Source organism: Coenobita brevimanus, chromosome 8, assembly GCF_032717465.1.
Source record: "Coenobita brevimanus isolate Jiangsu-jjx chromosome 8, ASM3271746v2, whole genome shotgun sequence".
Lineage (NCBI taxonomy): Eukaryota > Metazoa > Arthropoda > Malacostraca > Decapoda > Coenobitidae > Coenobita > Coenobita brevimanus.
In genome coordinates, this window is record NC_136961.1 from 31,245,738 (window position 1) to 31,265,796 (window position 20,059).

The window sequence follows — 20,059 nt, forward strand, 5'->3', positions numbered from 1 at the left end:
GGGGGTTGACTCCCCGAAGAATCACCGGAGGTTCAAGATTCCGATATATTGCATTACTGATGAGAGTCCATTGTACATCATGTACTAAGGTATCAAAGCCATATCAAAACTCTGTTTCACTCTCCAAGAGAATGTTAAATTTAGTGAAGGGGGGACTGCCCCCCACCCCTAAAAATCATGGTTGGAGAAGTTTATATAGTAGACCATCGGATTAACCAGACAAACTAAATTGAGAAATTTCGTTCACTTGTTCAGACATTTCTCCTATTTCAGACAGTGTTTATTTTGGGGATGGAGCTGATCCTCCAAGAATAACTGGGGATGATCACGCTCCCCAAGTATCACATTAACCTCTTAACCGCGGGGCGTCACTTTCGTGATGCTCAGGCACAATGGATCATACCACGGGGCATCACTTTTGTGATTCTGTGTTATTTTGAATTCTCCCAGGATTACAAGTGGTGGCTTGTATCATCTATCAGTACTGCCAATGTCCAACACTAGTCAGCACTGCAAATCTCATCTGTACTTCCATCCTTTGTTGACAATTTAGCTATTATTCTCTGTTCCTGGCTCTCCTCCCTACCTCCCCTCCATTACCCTCTCCTCTCACCTGCCCGGCCGCTCTGCACCGAGCAAATCTTCCCCAGAATTTTCCACTGATTTCATCCATTGAAATAAGCCCTATGCCCTATTCTTATACAAAATAATATATACCAAAAAGAAATAAGGTAAGTGATAGTGCTATATACCTGGAATTGGCTAATTATCACCTGACAACACCTCACGTGCACTCGTTTGCTATTTTCCCACGGTAATTTTCCCTTTGAAATATGCTGTATAATCTATTCTCGTAATTAAAATATATATATGAAAGGAAGGGAGAAGCCTAAGTGATATTTACCTTCACCTGGAATTATCTATTTTTTTATGTATTGTCGAGATTTCCTACCAATCATTTTTTTAGCATGTACTGCTAATGTCCTACAAAAGTCAGCACTCCTTGTCTCATCTGTACTCCCATCCATTGTTGACAATTTAGCCATTTTTCCCTGTTCTTGACTCCCCTCCCTACCTCCCCTCCATTACCCTCTCTCCCCTCCCTACCTCACCTCCATTACCCTCTCCTCTTGCCTGCCCGGCCGCGCTGCGCTAAAGCAAAGCTTCCCAGGAATTTTCCACGGATATCATCCATTGAATATGCCCTATGCCCTATTCTTATACAAAATAATATATACCAAAATGAAAAAAGGTAAGTGATAGTGCTATACACCTGGAATTGGCTAATTATCACCTGACAACACCTCACATGCACTCGTTCGCTAATTTCCCCTTTGAAATATGCCGTATAATCTATTTCGTAATAAAAATAAATATAAGAAAGGAAGGGAGAAGCCTAAGTGATATTTACATTCACCTGGAACTACCAATTTTTTTATGTATTGTCGAGATTTCCTACCAGTCATTTCTTAGCATGTAAGTTAGCAGCTGTCACCCTGTTATCATTGTCAACTCTTGCCTGCCCATATACGCCGCGTCATTCAGTTCCTTGTCATCCTCTGAGATCAAACCGTGTCGCACTCGTGCCCCGCCATTTCCGCCGCTTCTGCATCCATTGTAAAGGGCCCTGTGACCTCAACTCCTAGAAAAACTCGTGGGGAAAGCAGTAAAAGACTAAGTGACTCAGCAGTGGAACGTGAACTTGCTGAATTATCAATGATAATGATGGATAGTGACTTTGATCTTTCGAGAGAATCGTGTGATCAGCCGGGGGAGGAAATCGTGACAGAAACTCCTAGTACGAGTGCTTCAGTGTCCCAAGTTATCCCTAGCTCCACTGGAAAGGAGCCCTTAGTGCAGCAAGGGAAGGAATTTGGGAAGGGAGTGAAAAGGCGGCGGGATAGCCCTAGAACAATGGCCTCGCATGACCCAGCCCGCCATGAGTCCCGAGGTGAATCACCTCCCTGCTCCCCCAGCCCTACATCATTAATTTCTTCCTCATCTTCAGCAGAATTTTCTCCTGAGTCTTCGTCGTCAGAGTCGCAACCAACACCAACAGTGCAGGCAGGCCATAGGGGAAGAGGTAAATCCCTGACATATAAAAGTAGAGTAGCAACTAGAGTAAGGGCTGCTAGTGCTACTCGGGAACCTAGGGTCAGTGCAAGTGACCTTGAAACAGCTCAGTCTGCCTCACAGCCATCCGCCACCCTCACCCACCCTATACCACCAGAACAGGGAATCCTGGACGCCTTCGCATGGACGGAAGGTTCCGATTTCGTCCCTGAACATCTATATTTTGACGAGAGTTCCTCAGGCATACAGCCTGCCTTCACTCTTGACGAGGATGCTTAGTGTGTGGACTTCCTTTGGCCTTCCTCGATGACGAAGTCAAGCAGCACATATGTGATGAGACAAACAGGTACGAATCACAACGTCCTGCAAGTGGTGAAAGTGCAGCGAAGATGCAACAGTGGACCGTGCTGGAAGTGCAGGAGCTGTATGTGTTCTTCGCCCTCATGCTTCTCATGCCACATTCAAAGAAGCATGAGTTGGAAGAATACTGGTCCATGGACCCCTTACTATCCTCACCCCCTTTCAATAAGTACATGGGCAGAGATCGCTTCTGGAACATCATGGGAAACCTGCACTTCGCCAACAATGATATGCCTTCCCAAACCGACCCACTGTGGAAGATCCGGGAGATTCTGAGCAGAATGAAGGATAAGTTTATGTCATTCTTCCACCCCTTTCAGAAGGTTGTCATAGATGAATCCTTGGTTTTGTTCAGAGAACGTCTTAGGTTTGTACAGTACATTCCAAGCAAATGCCATCGCTTTGGAATCAAGTTCTTTGTACTGTGCGACTGTAAGACGGGGGACATCCTTGACTTCGTCATCTATTCAGCCAGCACTGTCGATCTGGACAAAACACACCCCCTTGGCATCTCAGGCTGTGTAGTAAAAGTGCTGCTTGAAAGGTATTTTGGTGGGAATCATGTGCTGTATACAGACAACTATTATACAGCACCGAAACTTGCTAAATATCTTTCAGAGCACGGCATCGGCTCCTGTGGAGAGTAATCATGCTCACTTCCCCAAATTCCAAGAGGCAGGAAACTTGCAGTGAGAAGACGTGCACCTACGCAAGTCTGAGAAGATGCTGGCAATACGGTGGCATGACAAGAGGGTCATGCACATGCTCACCACCGTACACAAGGGGGAAATGAAAGACAGCGGGAAGGTCGACAGTAGGACAGGCGAACCTGTGAGGAAACCTGATGCTGTCTTAGACTACAATATAAACATGCGGCTGGTGGACAAGTCCGACATGATGATTGGAGAAATCGACTGCCTCAGGAAGAACACTAGGTGGTACAGGAAAGTTTTTCTGCATCTCGTAGACATGCCGATGCTGAACGCCTTTATCCTGTACAAGATGAAGGTAAAGCCACCCAAGTCCTTCTCTTCGAGGTTGTTCACCAGGACTTGTGTTCAGCAGCTGCTTGCAAGATATGGTAGGGTGACAGCAGCAACTCCAAGGCGCCATGCAGTAAGACTTCCCAACAGACTTGAGCAGAGGGCGTACATTAATCGGCACAGACTGGTGCAAATGCCTGCCACAACCAAGAGGAAGCCTGCAATCCGCAGGTGCCAGGTGTGTGCACATACCAGCCGATGCACACCTGAGCACAAACGCACCTCTTGGCAGTGCGCTGAATGCCAGGTTCCCCTCTGCGTTACCTGCTTCTTTGATTACCACAGCCTGAAGTAGTTCTAAGAGTGCAAGGGGAAAATGTAAATCATGTGTAAATAATGTGTAAATAGCAAGTGATAGCAATGGATGAAAATATGATGGAACAGTGTAATATTGTTTTATATGTTACTGCAAGTGACATTGCATTACATAGTGTAAGTAAAATAGAAGTCTAAATATTGAAAATACAATAGAAAATGTAAATAGAAATGTAAATAATTAGTAATATAAGAATATGAGTACAAATACTTGATGTTATGACAATGATAGTGAAACCGTGGCTCTCTACGTATTTTACGGAAAGAGAAATTGATTGCCTACAGTGACAATAAACTACTATTACTGAAGGAAACTTATCGATAAAGACGGAAGATATATATAAGTGTTATAAAGTAATAGGAATATAAAGTGTGAGTGTTTTTTTGAATAATAAATGACAGACCACCAGCGGTGAACGAGCGCAAGTGGGAAGGTCATATGCTCTTGCAATTTTCATTGTTTTCACAGTGTCTTTTTTTTTTTTTTTGGAATATGGATTCAAAACTATTTGAAAATTATAGAATAGTGTTTCTAGTGATAATATCAGGCTGTGGTAATCATACTACGGGTTGTCGGGAAGTGTAAAGTGAAGACTTCGTTACCCAACTTCAGATGTCTCCACAAGTCCTACGGTACTCGACGAAGGCTCAACAAACATCCCAGGAGAAAGCTGAAGGTATGTGCCATAGGCATATTTAATTTTAACATTCTAGGGCTAATAACTGATTTTTGGCAAATATTTTTAGAGAGTCTGTCGGAGCGTGAATATGCCCGCGGGACACACAAGTCAGAGCAAAACAAGCCCGCGGTTTATGGGTTAAGAAACAGAGTCCATTGTGCAACTTGCACTAAGATATTAAAGCCATATCTGCTGTCTACGCATTCCTTGAGACGTTTCCTGGCACTCCTCATTCATCTCCTGGCATTCCTCAGACGTCTCCTGGCATTCCTAATTTTGTTCCTGCCTGTTGTGAAAACTCTCAGTGAAATTAGTGACCTGTGATAGTCTTCTGCTAGTGTGTTGTAGTGACCTGTGATTGTGTTGTGTTAGTGTCTTGTAGTCACCTTTGATAGTGTTGTACTAGTGACCTGTAATAGTTATGTAATAGTGTGTTGTAGTGACCTGTGATAGTGTTGTGGTAGTGTGTTCTAGTCACCTGTGGTATTGTTGTTCTAGTATTTCTGTGCGTGATGGCTTCCTCTACGGAGAGTTTTATCCCTGCTGCAAGTTTTGAGAAGGACTACCTTGAGTTAAAGGAAGAACTTCTCAGATTAAAATGGGAGGTACAGGTTCTCGGGCAGGGAGAAGTAAAAAATGAGGGACTTGTTGGAGGTGTTGGAGGAGAGAGAGAAAAATGCTGAAGGATGGATTGGACACTTGTTCGCAAGGGTGCAACAAAGTTCACCCTTAAGAAACAAGTGAAGACAAAAACCACAAATGCATTCTACATGTTACGTGACGAGTGGGAAGAGAGGGCAGAGAAGGAAGGAGAGGAGCAGGATGGCAAGAGTACTTCCTGTAGGAATCCAGAGATCAAGAGAGGTGAGAATAATGTTGTCATTGTTGAAGACTCCCAGGTAAGGTACCTAAATAGAGCAGTGTATACTCCACTCACTAAACATGTGTGTCTTCCAGGGGCCAGGGTGCGCAATGCATTAGGACAAATTTCAAATATCATGAAGGATGGTGGAGACAAACCCACTATCTTCATCAGTGTGGGAGACAAACGATAATGCAATACCTTTCATGGACAGCTGGAACTGGTTTTACGGGTGGGGTGCCATGTGTAGTTGGGATGGGACTCGTCTTAGTGGGCAGGGAGTTACTATTTTAGCTAGAATGATTGACAGGAAGTTAGTTTTCTTGTGGTTGAAAGTTAGAACTACAGGAATTTGTAACTACTCCACTCTGAAATCATTATCATCAGGTTTGGTTAGATGCATCGTGACTTGCAAAAATTAGAAAAAACAGTTTAACCATTAGAGGAGATACATCCACTCAGGCACCTCAAAATGAGGTGATGATAAAAGACGTTACAAATGATGACAGAGAAGTGATATGTGACGTACAAAATTTTTTTTTTTTTAGTAAAGAGTTTCCCAGTTATTAACACACACACATAAAAAGAAAGGAAATACCAAAGTAGAAGAATAACTACTCGTAATAATCTGAAAGTGTACCATACAAACGGCATGAGTTTCTATAATAAAATGGATGAACTAAGGGCATTATTTTGTACAGTACACAGAAAATAGACATTGACGTTATTAGAGAAATGGATGAATACAGACACTTGAAAATTTTTAGCAGAATATCAGATAAAGGGCTGTAATATTTTTGTGTCAAACCATCTGGGAAGAAAGGGGGATGGGGTAGCTATTTATGTAAAGGATTCCATAAAATGTTACAAAAAAGTGGCATTAAATAGGGACATAGAAAGCGTCTGGGTTGAAATTAGTAACAACAGTGAGAAATTAGTGTAGGAGCTATTTACATATCTCCAAAATTAAGTGGCACAGATAGTAAATACCTCTTGGAGGAAATTAGGAAAGCATAACAGTCCAACTTAGTAATAATGGTACGGGATCTTAACCTGCCAAGGATAGATTGGCGAAACCGGACAGGGGCTGCAGAGTCAGAGAAATTTCTACAGGTAGTACAGGATAATTTCATTTATCAGTATATCAGGGAGGCCAGCAAAGGTGATAATACTGTATACTAGATTTGGTTTTATCTAATAAAGAAAACGTCTTTAGTGGTATAGAAGTTTGTGGACGACCTGGTAATAGCGATCACAAAGAAATTAAGTTCAAATTTATTTGGAATGTCTGTTCTGCTGAAAACTGGCCAACCATTCCTAAGTTTCGTCTAGGAGATTTTGATGGATTAAGAGCTTATTATTGAATAGTATTCCATGGGGAGACTACTTTCTTTAGGAAGAGCCAGGTCAGTGGAGAACCCCAGATCATAGATGAGGGGCAGGAAACAGGTGGGAATGTGCGCCAGGTCTCTGGGGAAGATCAGGCCATAAATGAGGGACAGGATATAGGTGGGAGTGTAGTTTATGTGACGGAGATAAACTCAGGTCTGGTACTAAGTAACCATTCGGCAAGTGAGAAATATGATGAGTTTATAAATATACAGTATTTCACAGAGGCCAAAACAGATATATCACTTCAAAACCTTTTAGAGTGAATAATTCAGTACGAAGATGGTTAAACAACAGATTAAAATCTCTCATAGGTCAAAGGAAAGAAATAAATAGAAAAACAGTATATGGAGAGAAACACGTAACCGATACGCGATTTTGAATAGGGATGTAAAGAGGGACATACGGAAAGCAAGCAAAGTTATGAAATTAAGGTTGCTAGTGCACCGAAAACCCCAAGGGTTTTTACCAAATGTACCATACGAAAAATAAAGATAGCATAGAATCTCTCAAAACAGAATCAGGTAACATTACTGGTGAAGATAAAGACGTGCTCGATCCTTAATAATTATTTCGTATAAGTATTTACCATGGGTAAAGTATAGTAGACCTGGTCCTTGAACCAGCAAATACTTACGATGATAATGCGGACAACATTCTTAGGAAAATAGCCAATATCAACTAGGACGTATTGAAAGAAATTATTAAGTTAAAACCTGAAAAGTCGCCAGGGCCGGACGATATATATGCCAAAAATATAAAAGAAAACAAAGAAGAGGTATGCCAGCCACTTTTAACGTTATATAATGATTCTTTAATTTCAGGAGAAGTTCCAAACGAAGAACGCAATCATAAAGGCAATTTTTAAATAGGGTGATAAAGCGTCTGTGTCCGATAAGCCTAGTGTCAATAATAGGAAAAATGCTAAAGCCAGTTTTGGCAAAAAAAAAAAAAAAAAAAAATATGTATAATAATAACACGGAACACTTACAAAGATTTATAAATGAAAGTCAGCACGGATTCAAGCAAGGATGATCCTACCTCACAAACTTCTTGTCATTCTTCTCGGAGGTCTATGAGGCAGTAAAAAGCGATAAAGCTTGTGATATTATTTACCTGGGCTTTGTTAAAGTTTCCGATAGGGTCCCACACGAAAAGTTAGAAAGGTTCAATCACACGGTATAGATGGCGATATCTTAAAATGAATAGAATCCTGTCTGAAGGGATGAAAGAAGAGAGTATTAAACAGAACTAAGTCGGATTGGTGATTAAAAACTAGTGGTGTACCACAGTGATCAGCACTCGGTCCCTTTATATATATATATATATATATATATATATATATATATATATATATATATATATATATATATATATATATATATATGACTTAGGAATCACCAGCAGTATTACAAAATTTGCCGATGACACAAAAATAGGGCACATCATTAACTAGACTGACGATTGCCTTAACTTACAAAAAGACCTCGATATATTATCCAAATGGTCTAAAAATTGGCAAATGGAATTTAACGTTGAAAAATGTAAAGTACTTAACGTAGGCAAGACCATCGGAGAACTAAATATTACCTAGATAACAAAGAAATCAGTAAATCGGAATGCGAGAGAGATCTACGAATGGTTATTAATGACCTTGAACCATGGCAACAGTGTATTATTGAGAAAAATATATCAAATAGGGTTCTAAGATTTTTTTCGCGAAGCGTGAGCAATAGGACATCTAAAGTAATATTACAATTTTATCTAGCTTTAGTAAGACCACATTTAAATTACGCCGTGCAATTTGGGTGTCCGTCCTATGGAAGGGATATAAATTCCTTAGAAATGGTACAGAGAAGAATGAAAAAAAATATGAATCATGTTCGGAACCTTCCATATGAAGACAGCCTAAAACGACTAAATCTGCACTCTTTAGCAAGGCGTAGAGTAAGGGTAGAGACTTAACTGAGGTGTTTAAGTGGATGAAAGGAATAAGTAGAGGATATATTAACAAGGCACTTAAAGTGGGCATACAGGATACAACTAGAAGTAATGGTTTTAAACTAGACAAATTACATTTCAGTAGGGAAATAGGTAAAACCTAGGTTGGTAATAGAGTAGTAGATGAATGGAATAAGCTACCATGTAATGCAGTTGCTGCCCCTTCCATTGAGAGTTTCAAGTGTAGCCTAGATAAGTTTATGACAAATAAGGGATGGATATAAAATAAAATAATTCCCATAACCAGTACTAATTCACTATTTTTCCTTTTCAGGTGACACTATGATAGTCTTTTTCTCCTATAATACTTTCCTATAAAATGTCCGCGCCAGTTTTTCTATACTGCATGGTGTCCTTTCTGACTTTTTCCTGACGGCTTCGGCTGGAGGGTTTGAGGGCGGGGGAGAGTCTTCTTCTTTGCTATCCTTATCTCATTCTGCTAGTTCAGTTACTCTTCTAGGAACTGCCATCATGGGCCAACCAGCCTACTGCTGCTATCCTCTCTTTTTATGTTCTTACGAACTTCTTGAAAAAAAAAAAAATGATGATGGGGGCAGACCCCTCGTAAAAATAATGGTGGAGAACTTTATATATTCGTAAAAGAACCAGAACTGACATAAGAAGCTTCGTTGAAATCCAGTACCTCACTTTCCCCTGCATCCGATTTTATTTTTATTTTTTTTATACTTTTGGGACTGATCTTGACCCCTAAGAATCATTAGGGGTCACGCTTCCCAAATATGAAATTATGGGTAAAGTTCACTGTACTGTACGTCATGTATTATTATGTAAAAGCCATAAGTATCTGCCATCTTTTCACTGCTTCTAAGGATTTTTTATTTGTGAGGGGGGCCTGACCCCTTAATAATCATGGTTGCAATAATGTGTTACAGCGGAATACCTTCCTCGTAACCAACCGAACCCACCTGGGAAGTTTCATTCAAATCCATCAAATAGCCAAGAAGTTAAAGTACACACACACACACACACACAGCCTGAATCCAGCACAATGGAGTCAGGCGCTTAGCCGAGAATGATACTATCCTGTGTCGGATGGTTGATAAAATGTTCGCCATTGAGCTGATGAAGTTAAAATCCAAAAGACAAATAAATAGGTAAAAGAGATAGATGGATAAATAAATGGATCGACAGACAAATATATAGACAGATACCGAGGACTTAGAGTATGACAAAAATCTGGGTACATACACTTGATTGACGGCCGGGAGGAGAGGACTGTTTTTATTAGCCATGATGGCCAGGTGGTACACCAAGTAGGAACTCCGGGCCAGATAGAAGTCACATCTTCCTGAATAAAAAAAAAAAATCGTTAAGTTAATGGTACTGCCTTTAGGCAGAGGGCTTTATTTTTAATTTTATTGTTGCTAAATCGAGGTGAAATTTATTTAGCTTCGTGGAAACGTTTTGGACGGGTTAGATATCGCCTTTATTTACTTCTTTATTAACAAAGGGTCTTCTTAACTTAAATATTTTCGTGTGGTGGCAGCTTCATTGTATGAAACATATTTCCGTGGGACTTATTCCCTTCCGTAAGGCTAGGTAAATTTTGTACTTTTTGGAATTTGGTGAATATCTTTTGGGAATGTGTAGATGAGGTTGAAATATGAGTGGATAGCTTCAGAATGGTGTTGATATCCTTCACCTGGTTTTTGTGACACACACACACACACACACACACACACACACACACACACACACACACACACACAGTTACAAAAGGAGTCTAAATTACAAAAAGGGAAACTACCATGACCTGAAGAAGTACTTCTTAAAAATAGATTGGGAAAAGGAGCTTAGAGGACAATATTCAAATGTTATATATAGACAATTCTGTGATCTTTGTGAAATAGAAGTCCAAAATAACATCCCTCAGCACAAAGAAACAGATATTAAAATAAGGAAATGGTTTAATATATAGGAAAATAATCAAAAGAAAAAAGAGACTTGCTGTACAGCAGACACAATTGTGAGAGGGCAAATAACAACTATACACAGACAATATAAATTATTGTACAAGGATAAGGAGGGACGCCCAAAGACAGTTTGAGGAACACATTATAAATAAAAGTCGTGATCAACCTAAGCTATTTTACAGCTACATCCTAAGCAAAACCAGAGTTAAAGATAATATACAGTCCATTATGGACGAGGAGATCATTTATACACAAGAGAAAGATATTTATGAAGTACTAAATAAAAATTCCCAGTTTTTACAAAAGAAAATTATTTTCAAAGAGATGATAATGGAACATGCATGCCCACACATATTACCAGATATACAAATATCAGAGAAAGAAGTACCGGAAGAGTTAAGTAAATTAGTCAAAGGAAAAGCATATGGTCCACACGAAATTTCAGGTTGGGTGCTACATGAATGTGTAGAAGAGTTAAGTAGACCATTATAATTAATATTCAAGGAATCCTTAAGTCAAGGTAGACTACCTGATATTTGGAAGAAAGCAAACATTATTCCCCTATTCAAGCAAGGGAATAGACAGAATCCACTTAACTAGTGACCAGTATCACTGACCAGAGTTGTAAATAAGATACAGTATTAGAAAAGCTGATGAGAAAAGTTTGGGTATACAATCTAGAAAAACACAGTATGGTAACAGAAAGGCAGTTCGATTTTAGAAGGGGAAAATCATGTGTTGCTAATCTATTAAGCTACAATGACGGAGGTACAAAAACATTAGTAAGAGAAGGATGAGTGGAGAGTATCTATTTAGATTTCAAGAAAGCAATTGACAGAGTACCTCACCAAAGACTTTTGTGGAAAGTATACCATCAAGGAGGAGTCCAGGCAACCTGTACTGTTGGATGCAGAATTTTCTCAGAAAAAATAAAAATGAGAACAGTACTAAGGGGAAATTACTCATCCTGGAGGGAAGTGACTAGCGGAGTTCTACAGGGCTCATTCCTGGCACCATTTATGCTTTAAGCATATACAAATGACACACCCAGTAACACTGGAAATGGAAGCTATCTAAATATTTTTCCTAATGATACAAAAATACAAAGGAAAATTACTAAAACAGATTCTTGCAGGCAGTTACAGGAAGAATTAAATAAGCTTCGTGGATGGAGAAATAGATGGCAAATGGAATTTAATGTGGACAAGCGTCATGTAATTAAGTTTGGTAAAAGTGAAAAAATACCAGATTGGGATTATAAGTTAGGAAGTTCAACCCTACACATTTCAGAAAGGACGAAGGATCTGGGAGTGATTATCAATAACAAACTATTGTATCTTCGTCTGACCACATAAGTGAGAAAGTATATAACATGTATACACTGCTTTCTAATATTTCTAATATGAGAATAGCATTCACATACATAAAGGAATACATGCTGAGAAAGATAACATCATTCATCAGACCAACCCTGGAGTAAGTATCAGTAGTCTGGAATCCGCATTGCAAAAAACACATAGATATGATTGAAGAAGTACAAAGCGCAGCTACAGGATGGGTACCAAGCTTGATGTCTCTAAGCTACGAAGAAAGACTAGAAAAACTGCATCTACCAACACTACAGGAGAGACGGAAAAGAGGAGACGTGATTATGCTAAATAAATGCATCTCAGGTAAAGAGAAAACAGACATAAATTAATATATATTTAACCTATGGGGAAACATCAGCAAATGGACACTTCCAAAAACGACATAAAAGAGAGGCGAAAAAGATGTAAGGAAATTTAGTATCCCAAATAGGGCAATGGATCAGTGGAATGCACTACCGAATGAAATGTTGTGTGCCAAAATTATTCATAAATTTAAGGTTATGTATGTTAAAAATGGTTTAAAACACGGGAGAGTATGAGCTGCACTCATTCATGTAAAGATGCAATTAGGTAAGAACAATTAGGAAGGTAAGACTACACACACACACACACACACACACACACACACACACACACACACACACACATCTATCTATATATATATCTATCTACATTGTTTTCGTTTTTGTTTTTAAAGGCTCCAACATGCATGCATGTTTCGGCCTTGGTCACCTAATGGCGGCTCTCAATGCTGCACGATCTATTGCAGCCTCCCTGTTCAGTCCCTTAACCCTGAGATCACACTTAAGTACCTCGTCCCATGTCTTTCTCGGTCTACTCCTCATAACTCCACCCCCAACGTTAACACCTCTAACCTTCTGCACCCAATTATCATCCCCCATCCTTTCTACATGCCCAAACCATCTCAATCTACCATTCCTCATCACAACACCAATACACTCCACTCCCATCCTACCTCTCAACTCTTCCATCGTAAACCCAGCTCCCCAGACCTTGCATGCAAGGACGCACTGCACATCCACCTAATCATTGTCATTTCTCTACGTCTGAGCCTGCGAATATCCTCCTCCTTTACTGCCCAGGTCTCATTACCATACAGCATTGCACTCCTAACACATGCTGCATACAAAGACCCCTTAGCACGTAGGGAGAGTCCTCTCAGTGTCAGAGGCAACAGCTCCCCGAACTTCTTCCAACCACTTCTCACCCTAGCCATAGAGCTAGCTCCAACCCCGCCTCCAGCACACATGTCTCCCAAACAACAAAACTCTTCCACACACTCAAGAGACTCACCAGCAAGTTCAATCCTTTCCCGCCTTACAATCTCCACCTGCTTTCCCCGACACGCCATGCACATAAAATCAGCATTATCTCTCAGTCTACCTCTGATACCACTACATCTCTTGTGCACCCATTTATCACGAACACTGCACAAAATGGAATTACTTCCCACGCCCTTGTGGCAAACTGCACATGGCCACACTCCCTCGTCTTTGACAGTATCACCACCAACCCTAGATATCATCACTTGTTTTATCTGCATTTGCCCTTATACCCTTGTGTCCCATACCATCGCTCCACTTCCTAAATCTTTCCTCCGCCTCCCTCTCGTTCTCTGCAATCAACAAATCATCAGCATACAACATCTCCCACGGAAGTCTGTTTCTGAAGTCACGCGAAAGGGCTTCAAGAACCATGATAAAGAACATGGGACTCAAAACTGACCCCTGATGCACACCAACATTCACGGACAACTCATCATTCAAATCTCCATTCACCCTTACCTGGGTGCGAGCACCCACATACATAGCCATAACCACCCTAACCACCCACTCCTCCAAGCCAAGCTTTCTCATTGCCCACTTCACCACCTCTCTAGGGACTCTGTCAAAGGCCTTTTCCAAATCAACAAAAACATAATACAGATCTTTTTTCTTCCTGAAGCTGTTGAACAATGAATATGGCATCAGTGGTCCCCCTGCCTTGCATAAACGCAAACTGCATCTCATCAACATTCACTCTTTCTCTAATCATACCTTCTAGAACTCTCTCCATTACCTTCATTATCTGGTCGGAAAGCTTTATACCACTATAATTTCCTCTTTCCAGGGCATCACCCCTCCCTTTATACACATTTACAATTACACTCTTCAACCAATCATCTGGGACAACACACTGATATATAATCATATTTATCAGGTCAGTGACTAACCTCACCCCTATATCTCCTGAGGCTTTCAACATTTCGGCAGTCAACCCAGACACACCTGCTGCCTTCCCCACCTGCATCCTGCCTATTGCCTCACTCACAATAGCAGCGTCAAACAAGGGCCAAGCACTGGATCTCTGTCCCAGTCGAACTCCTCATTCAACAACCGGCTATAATGCTCTCTCCATGTATCTTTGATATCACCACTGTTCACCACTACCCTTCCTTCATCATTCTTTACACACTGCTCATGTATAATAGCCCGATTCTCCCTCCTCATCTAATTTGCCACCTTAAATATCATATTTTTCCTTTCCCCATGATATAGGTTATCAAGTAAAAGTCTCTGTGACTCAGACTTCGCCCTGTATACCTCTCTTCTCGCCCTACACTTGGCAGCCAAGTATTCCTCTTTGTTACCACCCTTCTCCCATTCCCGGAATAGCCTTTTCTCCTTAACTGTAGGTTCTACACTCTCATCCCACCACCAAGTTACTTTATGTGTTGGTGGGCCTCTTGTCCAACCGCATATTACATCAGTAACTCTCAAGAGATTGTTCTTGAGGGCTCTGTACTGTTCATTAATGTCTCTGTCTACGGCTCCCTGTTCAGCCACCATTCTCCTCATCTCGCTATATATATATATATATATATATATATATATATATATATATATATATATATATATATATATATATATATTCTCCATGCCACGCTGCCACATGCTCCAACGACAGTAGTTCAGTATAGGAAGGACGTTGGCCAGTAAGTTGTTCTGTTATGGTCAGCCTTTCGGTGTACAGCATACAAGACCAGCTCAGGCCTTGTAAATAAACACTGGCTTCTTAAATTCACTGTCTTTATTTTCCAAATAATTACACTTACCTTATAATGCATGCCAACTTCACTTTACAGTTTTCACAAGTACCGGAGCTATACAGTTTTCACTAACTGCAATTACACTTAATGCTTGCCAACTACACTGTTTTGATGAGTACGGAGAGATACAATCTTCACTAACTGCACTGACACTGCGCTGACACTGAACTACACTCATAGACTGAAACTGCTTTAGTCTCTTCCCCATCATTATATTAGCTCCATGTGTACTATAATCATCTACTAGGTTCTCAGGAAAGCAACAGTTGCCAACTTAGAGACATCCAAAATATCCAAAGTTTTCTTACATTACGTAGCACTCTAAATTACTTAGCATACCAGATGGGACAAAATTACATAATCTAATAAGCAATCACGTAAATAAAACATTATAGAGAAATAGAGCACAAAAATCAATGTACACCTCACAAAATAGCTCCGCGCTCAACAGCAGGCTAACTGGCAACACTTAACATGTAGCAAAATAATTCAGGAATCGTCGGGAACACCCCAGCACCACCCAACTGGCAAATCCCGTTTCTCAACACTACCCCCTCCTTAGTCCTTTGTCGTCTCAACAAAACTACGCAGTACTTACAAACATAATCATTAATCCTAATGAAACTCTAATTATACACAAAATAATCCTTCAACTTCTCAGGTCTTCCCCTATGCCTCTTCCGACGACATCCCTGCTCTTCCACATAGACCACTCCTCCTGGAATGTCTTGGTCCTTTTCCTGATTTTCTTCTTTCCTCGGGATACTGTCACCATCCCCTTGTACTTCAGTTCTTTGGTCCTCCTCAACATCCTCGGCTGCAGGTGAGGACGATTCCCTGGAGACGTCACAACTGTACTGTCCTGGCCCATGGTACTACCACAGACGATTCACGTGTACCACCTTTGGGCGAGACTTCCTGCCTCCCGAAATTTGGTACGTTATATCTGACAGGTGGTCCAACATAGTGTAAGGCCCTTCCACAGCCTCTGCAGCTTCGGTGACTGTCTCTTCTTTCACTGAAGATTATATAACCAAACTTTGTCGCCATCCTTGAAGCTCACCTCCCTTGCCTTGACATCATACTTGAGCTTCATCACTTCTCCAGAAAACTTTAGAGATTCTCACACTTGATAATGTACCTCAGCCAGCCTTTCCTGAAGATGCTTCGCATTGCTGGAAGTGTCTGTAGGCAGCTCCCTACCAGGTGGTCTTCTCATTAACAAGTGAACGGGTAAGAATAACTTGTGGCCCAGCATCAGTTTTGCAGGGGTGCAGCTGGTAGATTCATGGGATGCAGACCGATTTCCCATCAGCAGCAGAGGTAATTTCTGGTCCCATTCCGTTTGTCCCTCTACACCAGTGGTTTTCATCCTTTTTTCTCTCATGGCACACCAAGCCAGGCGTAAAATGGGCGAGGCACACCATCAGTATTTCAAAGTAGAACTAATGACCTTCATACGTCAAGCATGTTAATTACTGTTAATTATTTATTATTTTTTATGGATTATCATGGTTTTCAAAACATTACTTTCTTCTGCATATTTATTACTCCAAAATTACAGTGAAATATGATGTCCTTGACAAAGTTACCAGCTATCAAACACAATAAAAATTATGAAGATTTAAAACACAAGATAGTGATCTTATTCACGCACAAGCATGTGTAAAAATAAATGGCCTTTTCATGGATACAAATACCATTGGGAAATGAAACATGATGTCCTTGATAAAGTTACTAGCCATTAGAAATAATATGAAGATTTGAAACTAAAGATACTAATTTTATTCGAGCACAATAACCATTAAAAATAAAAGGCCTATTCAAACAGAAATATCAGTGGGAAATGAAACCTGATGTCCTTGATAAAGTTACTAGCCATTAGAAATGTGCATGAAAATTTAAAACTGAAGATATTGATTTCATTTAAGTAAAAACATGACTAAAAATAAAAGCCTTCTCCATACATACAGATATCAATGGGAAATTTGACCTTGGTGTTGTTTCATAATGTGCCTCATCCGAGGTCGAATGGTGGAGAGGCATACCCTCAAGTCCTCCTCCAGTGTCTGAAGCCCGGCGGAATAAGGGTTACCAGTTCGTACATACAGTGTGATATGCCCTCCACAAATAGGGTATAATATAAATTCACAATTAATTAAATTCATTGTCATTAAGCCGTGACACATGATAGTGTCATACTCACAGATGTCACATTTGCCATGTGCACGTTGTTTGAGGGAGGATCAATCTTCCTTCCCCAATTCCCACGATGCACCTGCAGTTGCTTCGCGGCACACCAGTGTGCCGCGGCACACTGGTTGAAAATCACTGCTCTACACAGTACTTGGCCAGTTCTTGTCCCAAAGTCCAGTTGAATTTCTCCACCATCCCATTTGAGTGTGGTCTTAATGCGGTTGTCCTGGTCTTCTTGATCCTTACTTAAGTTGCAGCACTCATGGAACAGAGCAGACTCAAAGTTTCTACCCTGGTCTGAATGTACTGTACTCTTATGGATCCCAAAATGAAAGAAAAACTAGTCAACACTCGAACAACAGTCGCAGCCTCTTGATCGGGGATGGCATAGGCTTCTGGCCACTCTGTGAAATAGTCCATGGGGACACTTATATACCGGTTTCCTCATTCAGTGAGTTGCAGAGGTTTGGCAATGTCTGTCATGACTCTTTCCATTGGTGCACCCACAGTACAGTTGGAGAGAGAAGCAACCACGTTTCCTCTGTCCCTACTTGGTACAGCATACATGACAGGCCCGACACCACTCTTTAAAGTCCTGACACATGCCAGTCCAATAGAACCTCTGTTGCAGCCAACTTCACTCCAAGGTGCCCACTAATGATATGGTTGTGGGACTTATCCATGATCTCAGACCTCATTTTCTGGGAACCATCAGTTGCTAACACTTGTTGAGGCCATCAGGTGTCTTCCACTGACGCTCCAGTAGTCCGTTGTTCAAACAAAGAAGGTCCCACTGACTCCAGTAGCTCTTGGTCACAGGTATGAATCTGGAAACCTCTTCCCATGATGGTCGCACTGTACTCCGCTGCAGCCACTCTAGCACTGGTTGTAAATCTGCATCCTCCACCTGCATTTTCTTCAGGTATTCTTCGGCTCACACTGGCTCTGTCACAACAGTATGGCGGCATTTCTTGCTAAGATTTCCATTCCTACTATACTGCTTGCTCTCTCTTCTACCGTCTTCTCACATGCTATCAATTAACCCCCCCCCCATCCCGACGTTTTCTGGGCAGTGGTACGCCCCAGTCCCGACATTTTTGGACCTTTGTTTTTTTGGCTCAAACATCCGCTTTTGGTGAGAAACATTGAAAATTCATAGAGAAATCGCTCACCTGAGGTTTAAAATACTCGATCCAGGTAGGAGTACCTCCTTACCTTACAGGGTTTTCTATCAGTCTGGCTGCAAAGAAAACGAGTTCTATGGGAGGATAACTATTCCACACCACTCATAAACGGTATTTATTTATTTATTTGGTACGAATTTATATGTAGTACGACAGTATACTGGTTTTCAAACGGTAACATAGGCATTATAAGCATTGTTTCACTCACTAACTAATCACCATTCCTGACCTTTTTTTGCCACATTACCTGATCATCATTTCTGACTGTTTCTTCCTCTAATGTTTGTCCTCCACATTGTCATCGATTGGGGAATCACTCTGGCTCTGTATTTTGTACCGTGGCATGACATGGCTTTACTGGCCAGGTCACTGATAACAGGTGAATTGCTGAGAAAAGGTCATTCAGGGGGAGGGGAGGAGGTCATGCTAGGTAAGGCATTGTCCCTGCCTGGCATCTTGTAGAGGAAGGTGTCCCGTGTATACGTGCCAAAAATCACTCGCGAAAATTGAAAATTGTGCAAATTAAATTGAAAATTGTTCAAATTAGGGACCTTGCAATGTTGCTGCGTTAATTTACGTCTCCGGGATATGAGTGCACAATCATGTGAGGACGTGAATTCACGTCTCTGGGACGGGGCGGGTTAATATTCTCTCTCAGTAGTGGGACCTCTTGGGAAAAACTTGCTGGTAGTTGCCTCTTGTCACCAGCCTTTACTAATTTACCCTCCTTCTTCATGTCTTCTTCAGCCTTCTTCTTGCCATCCTTCTCATGTGGACTATCATAGCTGAAGTGTCCCACCTCTTCATGTGTCCAACACCCTTCTGTGGCAATCGTGGGTTTCCTTGCACTGTTCCGTTCTAGCTCCTTCTTCCATTTGTAACAATCCACCTTCTTGTGTCCTGGCTTCTCACAGAACCAGCAACCTCCTCTGATCTTCTCCTGTGCTCTCTTCCACTTCTAACAGTCCACTTTCTGATGTCCTGGCTTCTCACAATGGCACAAACTTCCTCTGATCTCCTGTTTCCTCCTCCACTTGTAGTAGTCCTTTATCCTATGTCCTGGCTTTTCACAGTACCAGCAACTTCCTTCATAATTTTGCACTTCACATACCTGTGCCTTTCTTGCTTTGAATCCTGCACTACAACCTGCCTGAAAAGTGGACGTACTGGACCCGATGTACGAGTAGGACTCAAATTCTAGAGCCCTGGATAGTGTTTCTTGCATTCTTCTTGCCTGTGCTTGCTTCACTTGCACTTTCAACTCTGCACTGTCAAGAGCATCGATGAACTGATCCCTCAGAAGAATAGCTGACAAGTTAGGTGCTGCTCTAGGGTATGCCTTGTATGCCATTCTCTCCAGGTCATGAGCTGCTGTAGGGATTCACCTCGAGCCTGTAAAGTGGTCAGGAATCTTGCTCTGTAAACCTCACTCTCATGCATTGCCCCATATCTGTGCTCCAGCACTTCAACTAGGGACTGATAACTGTTCCTCTCCTTCACTGACATGTGGCCCAGAATTTCCATTGCGCTACCCTTGAGGCTA

At 41.2% G+C, this 20,059-nt stretch overlaps 1 protein-coding gene across 1 annotated transcript in view; it reads right to left on the bottom strand.

Moving 5' to 3' along the window:
- Nucleotides 1–20,059, bottom strand: part of LOC145407291 (glutamate receptor ionotropic, delta-1-like) — a 528,461-nt gene that overhangs the window by 22,061 nt on the left and 486,341 nt on the right. The window contains exon 10 of the mRNA XM_080278315.1: nucleotides 9,933–10,032. Within this exon, the coding sequence (XP_080134441.1) occupies nucleotides 9,933–10,032 (100 nt within the window). The remainder of the gene's footprint in view (nucleotides 1–9,932; nucleotides 10,033–20,059) is intronic.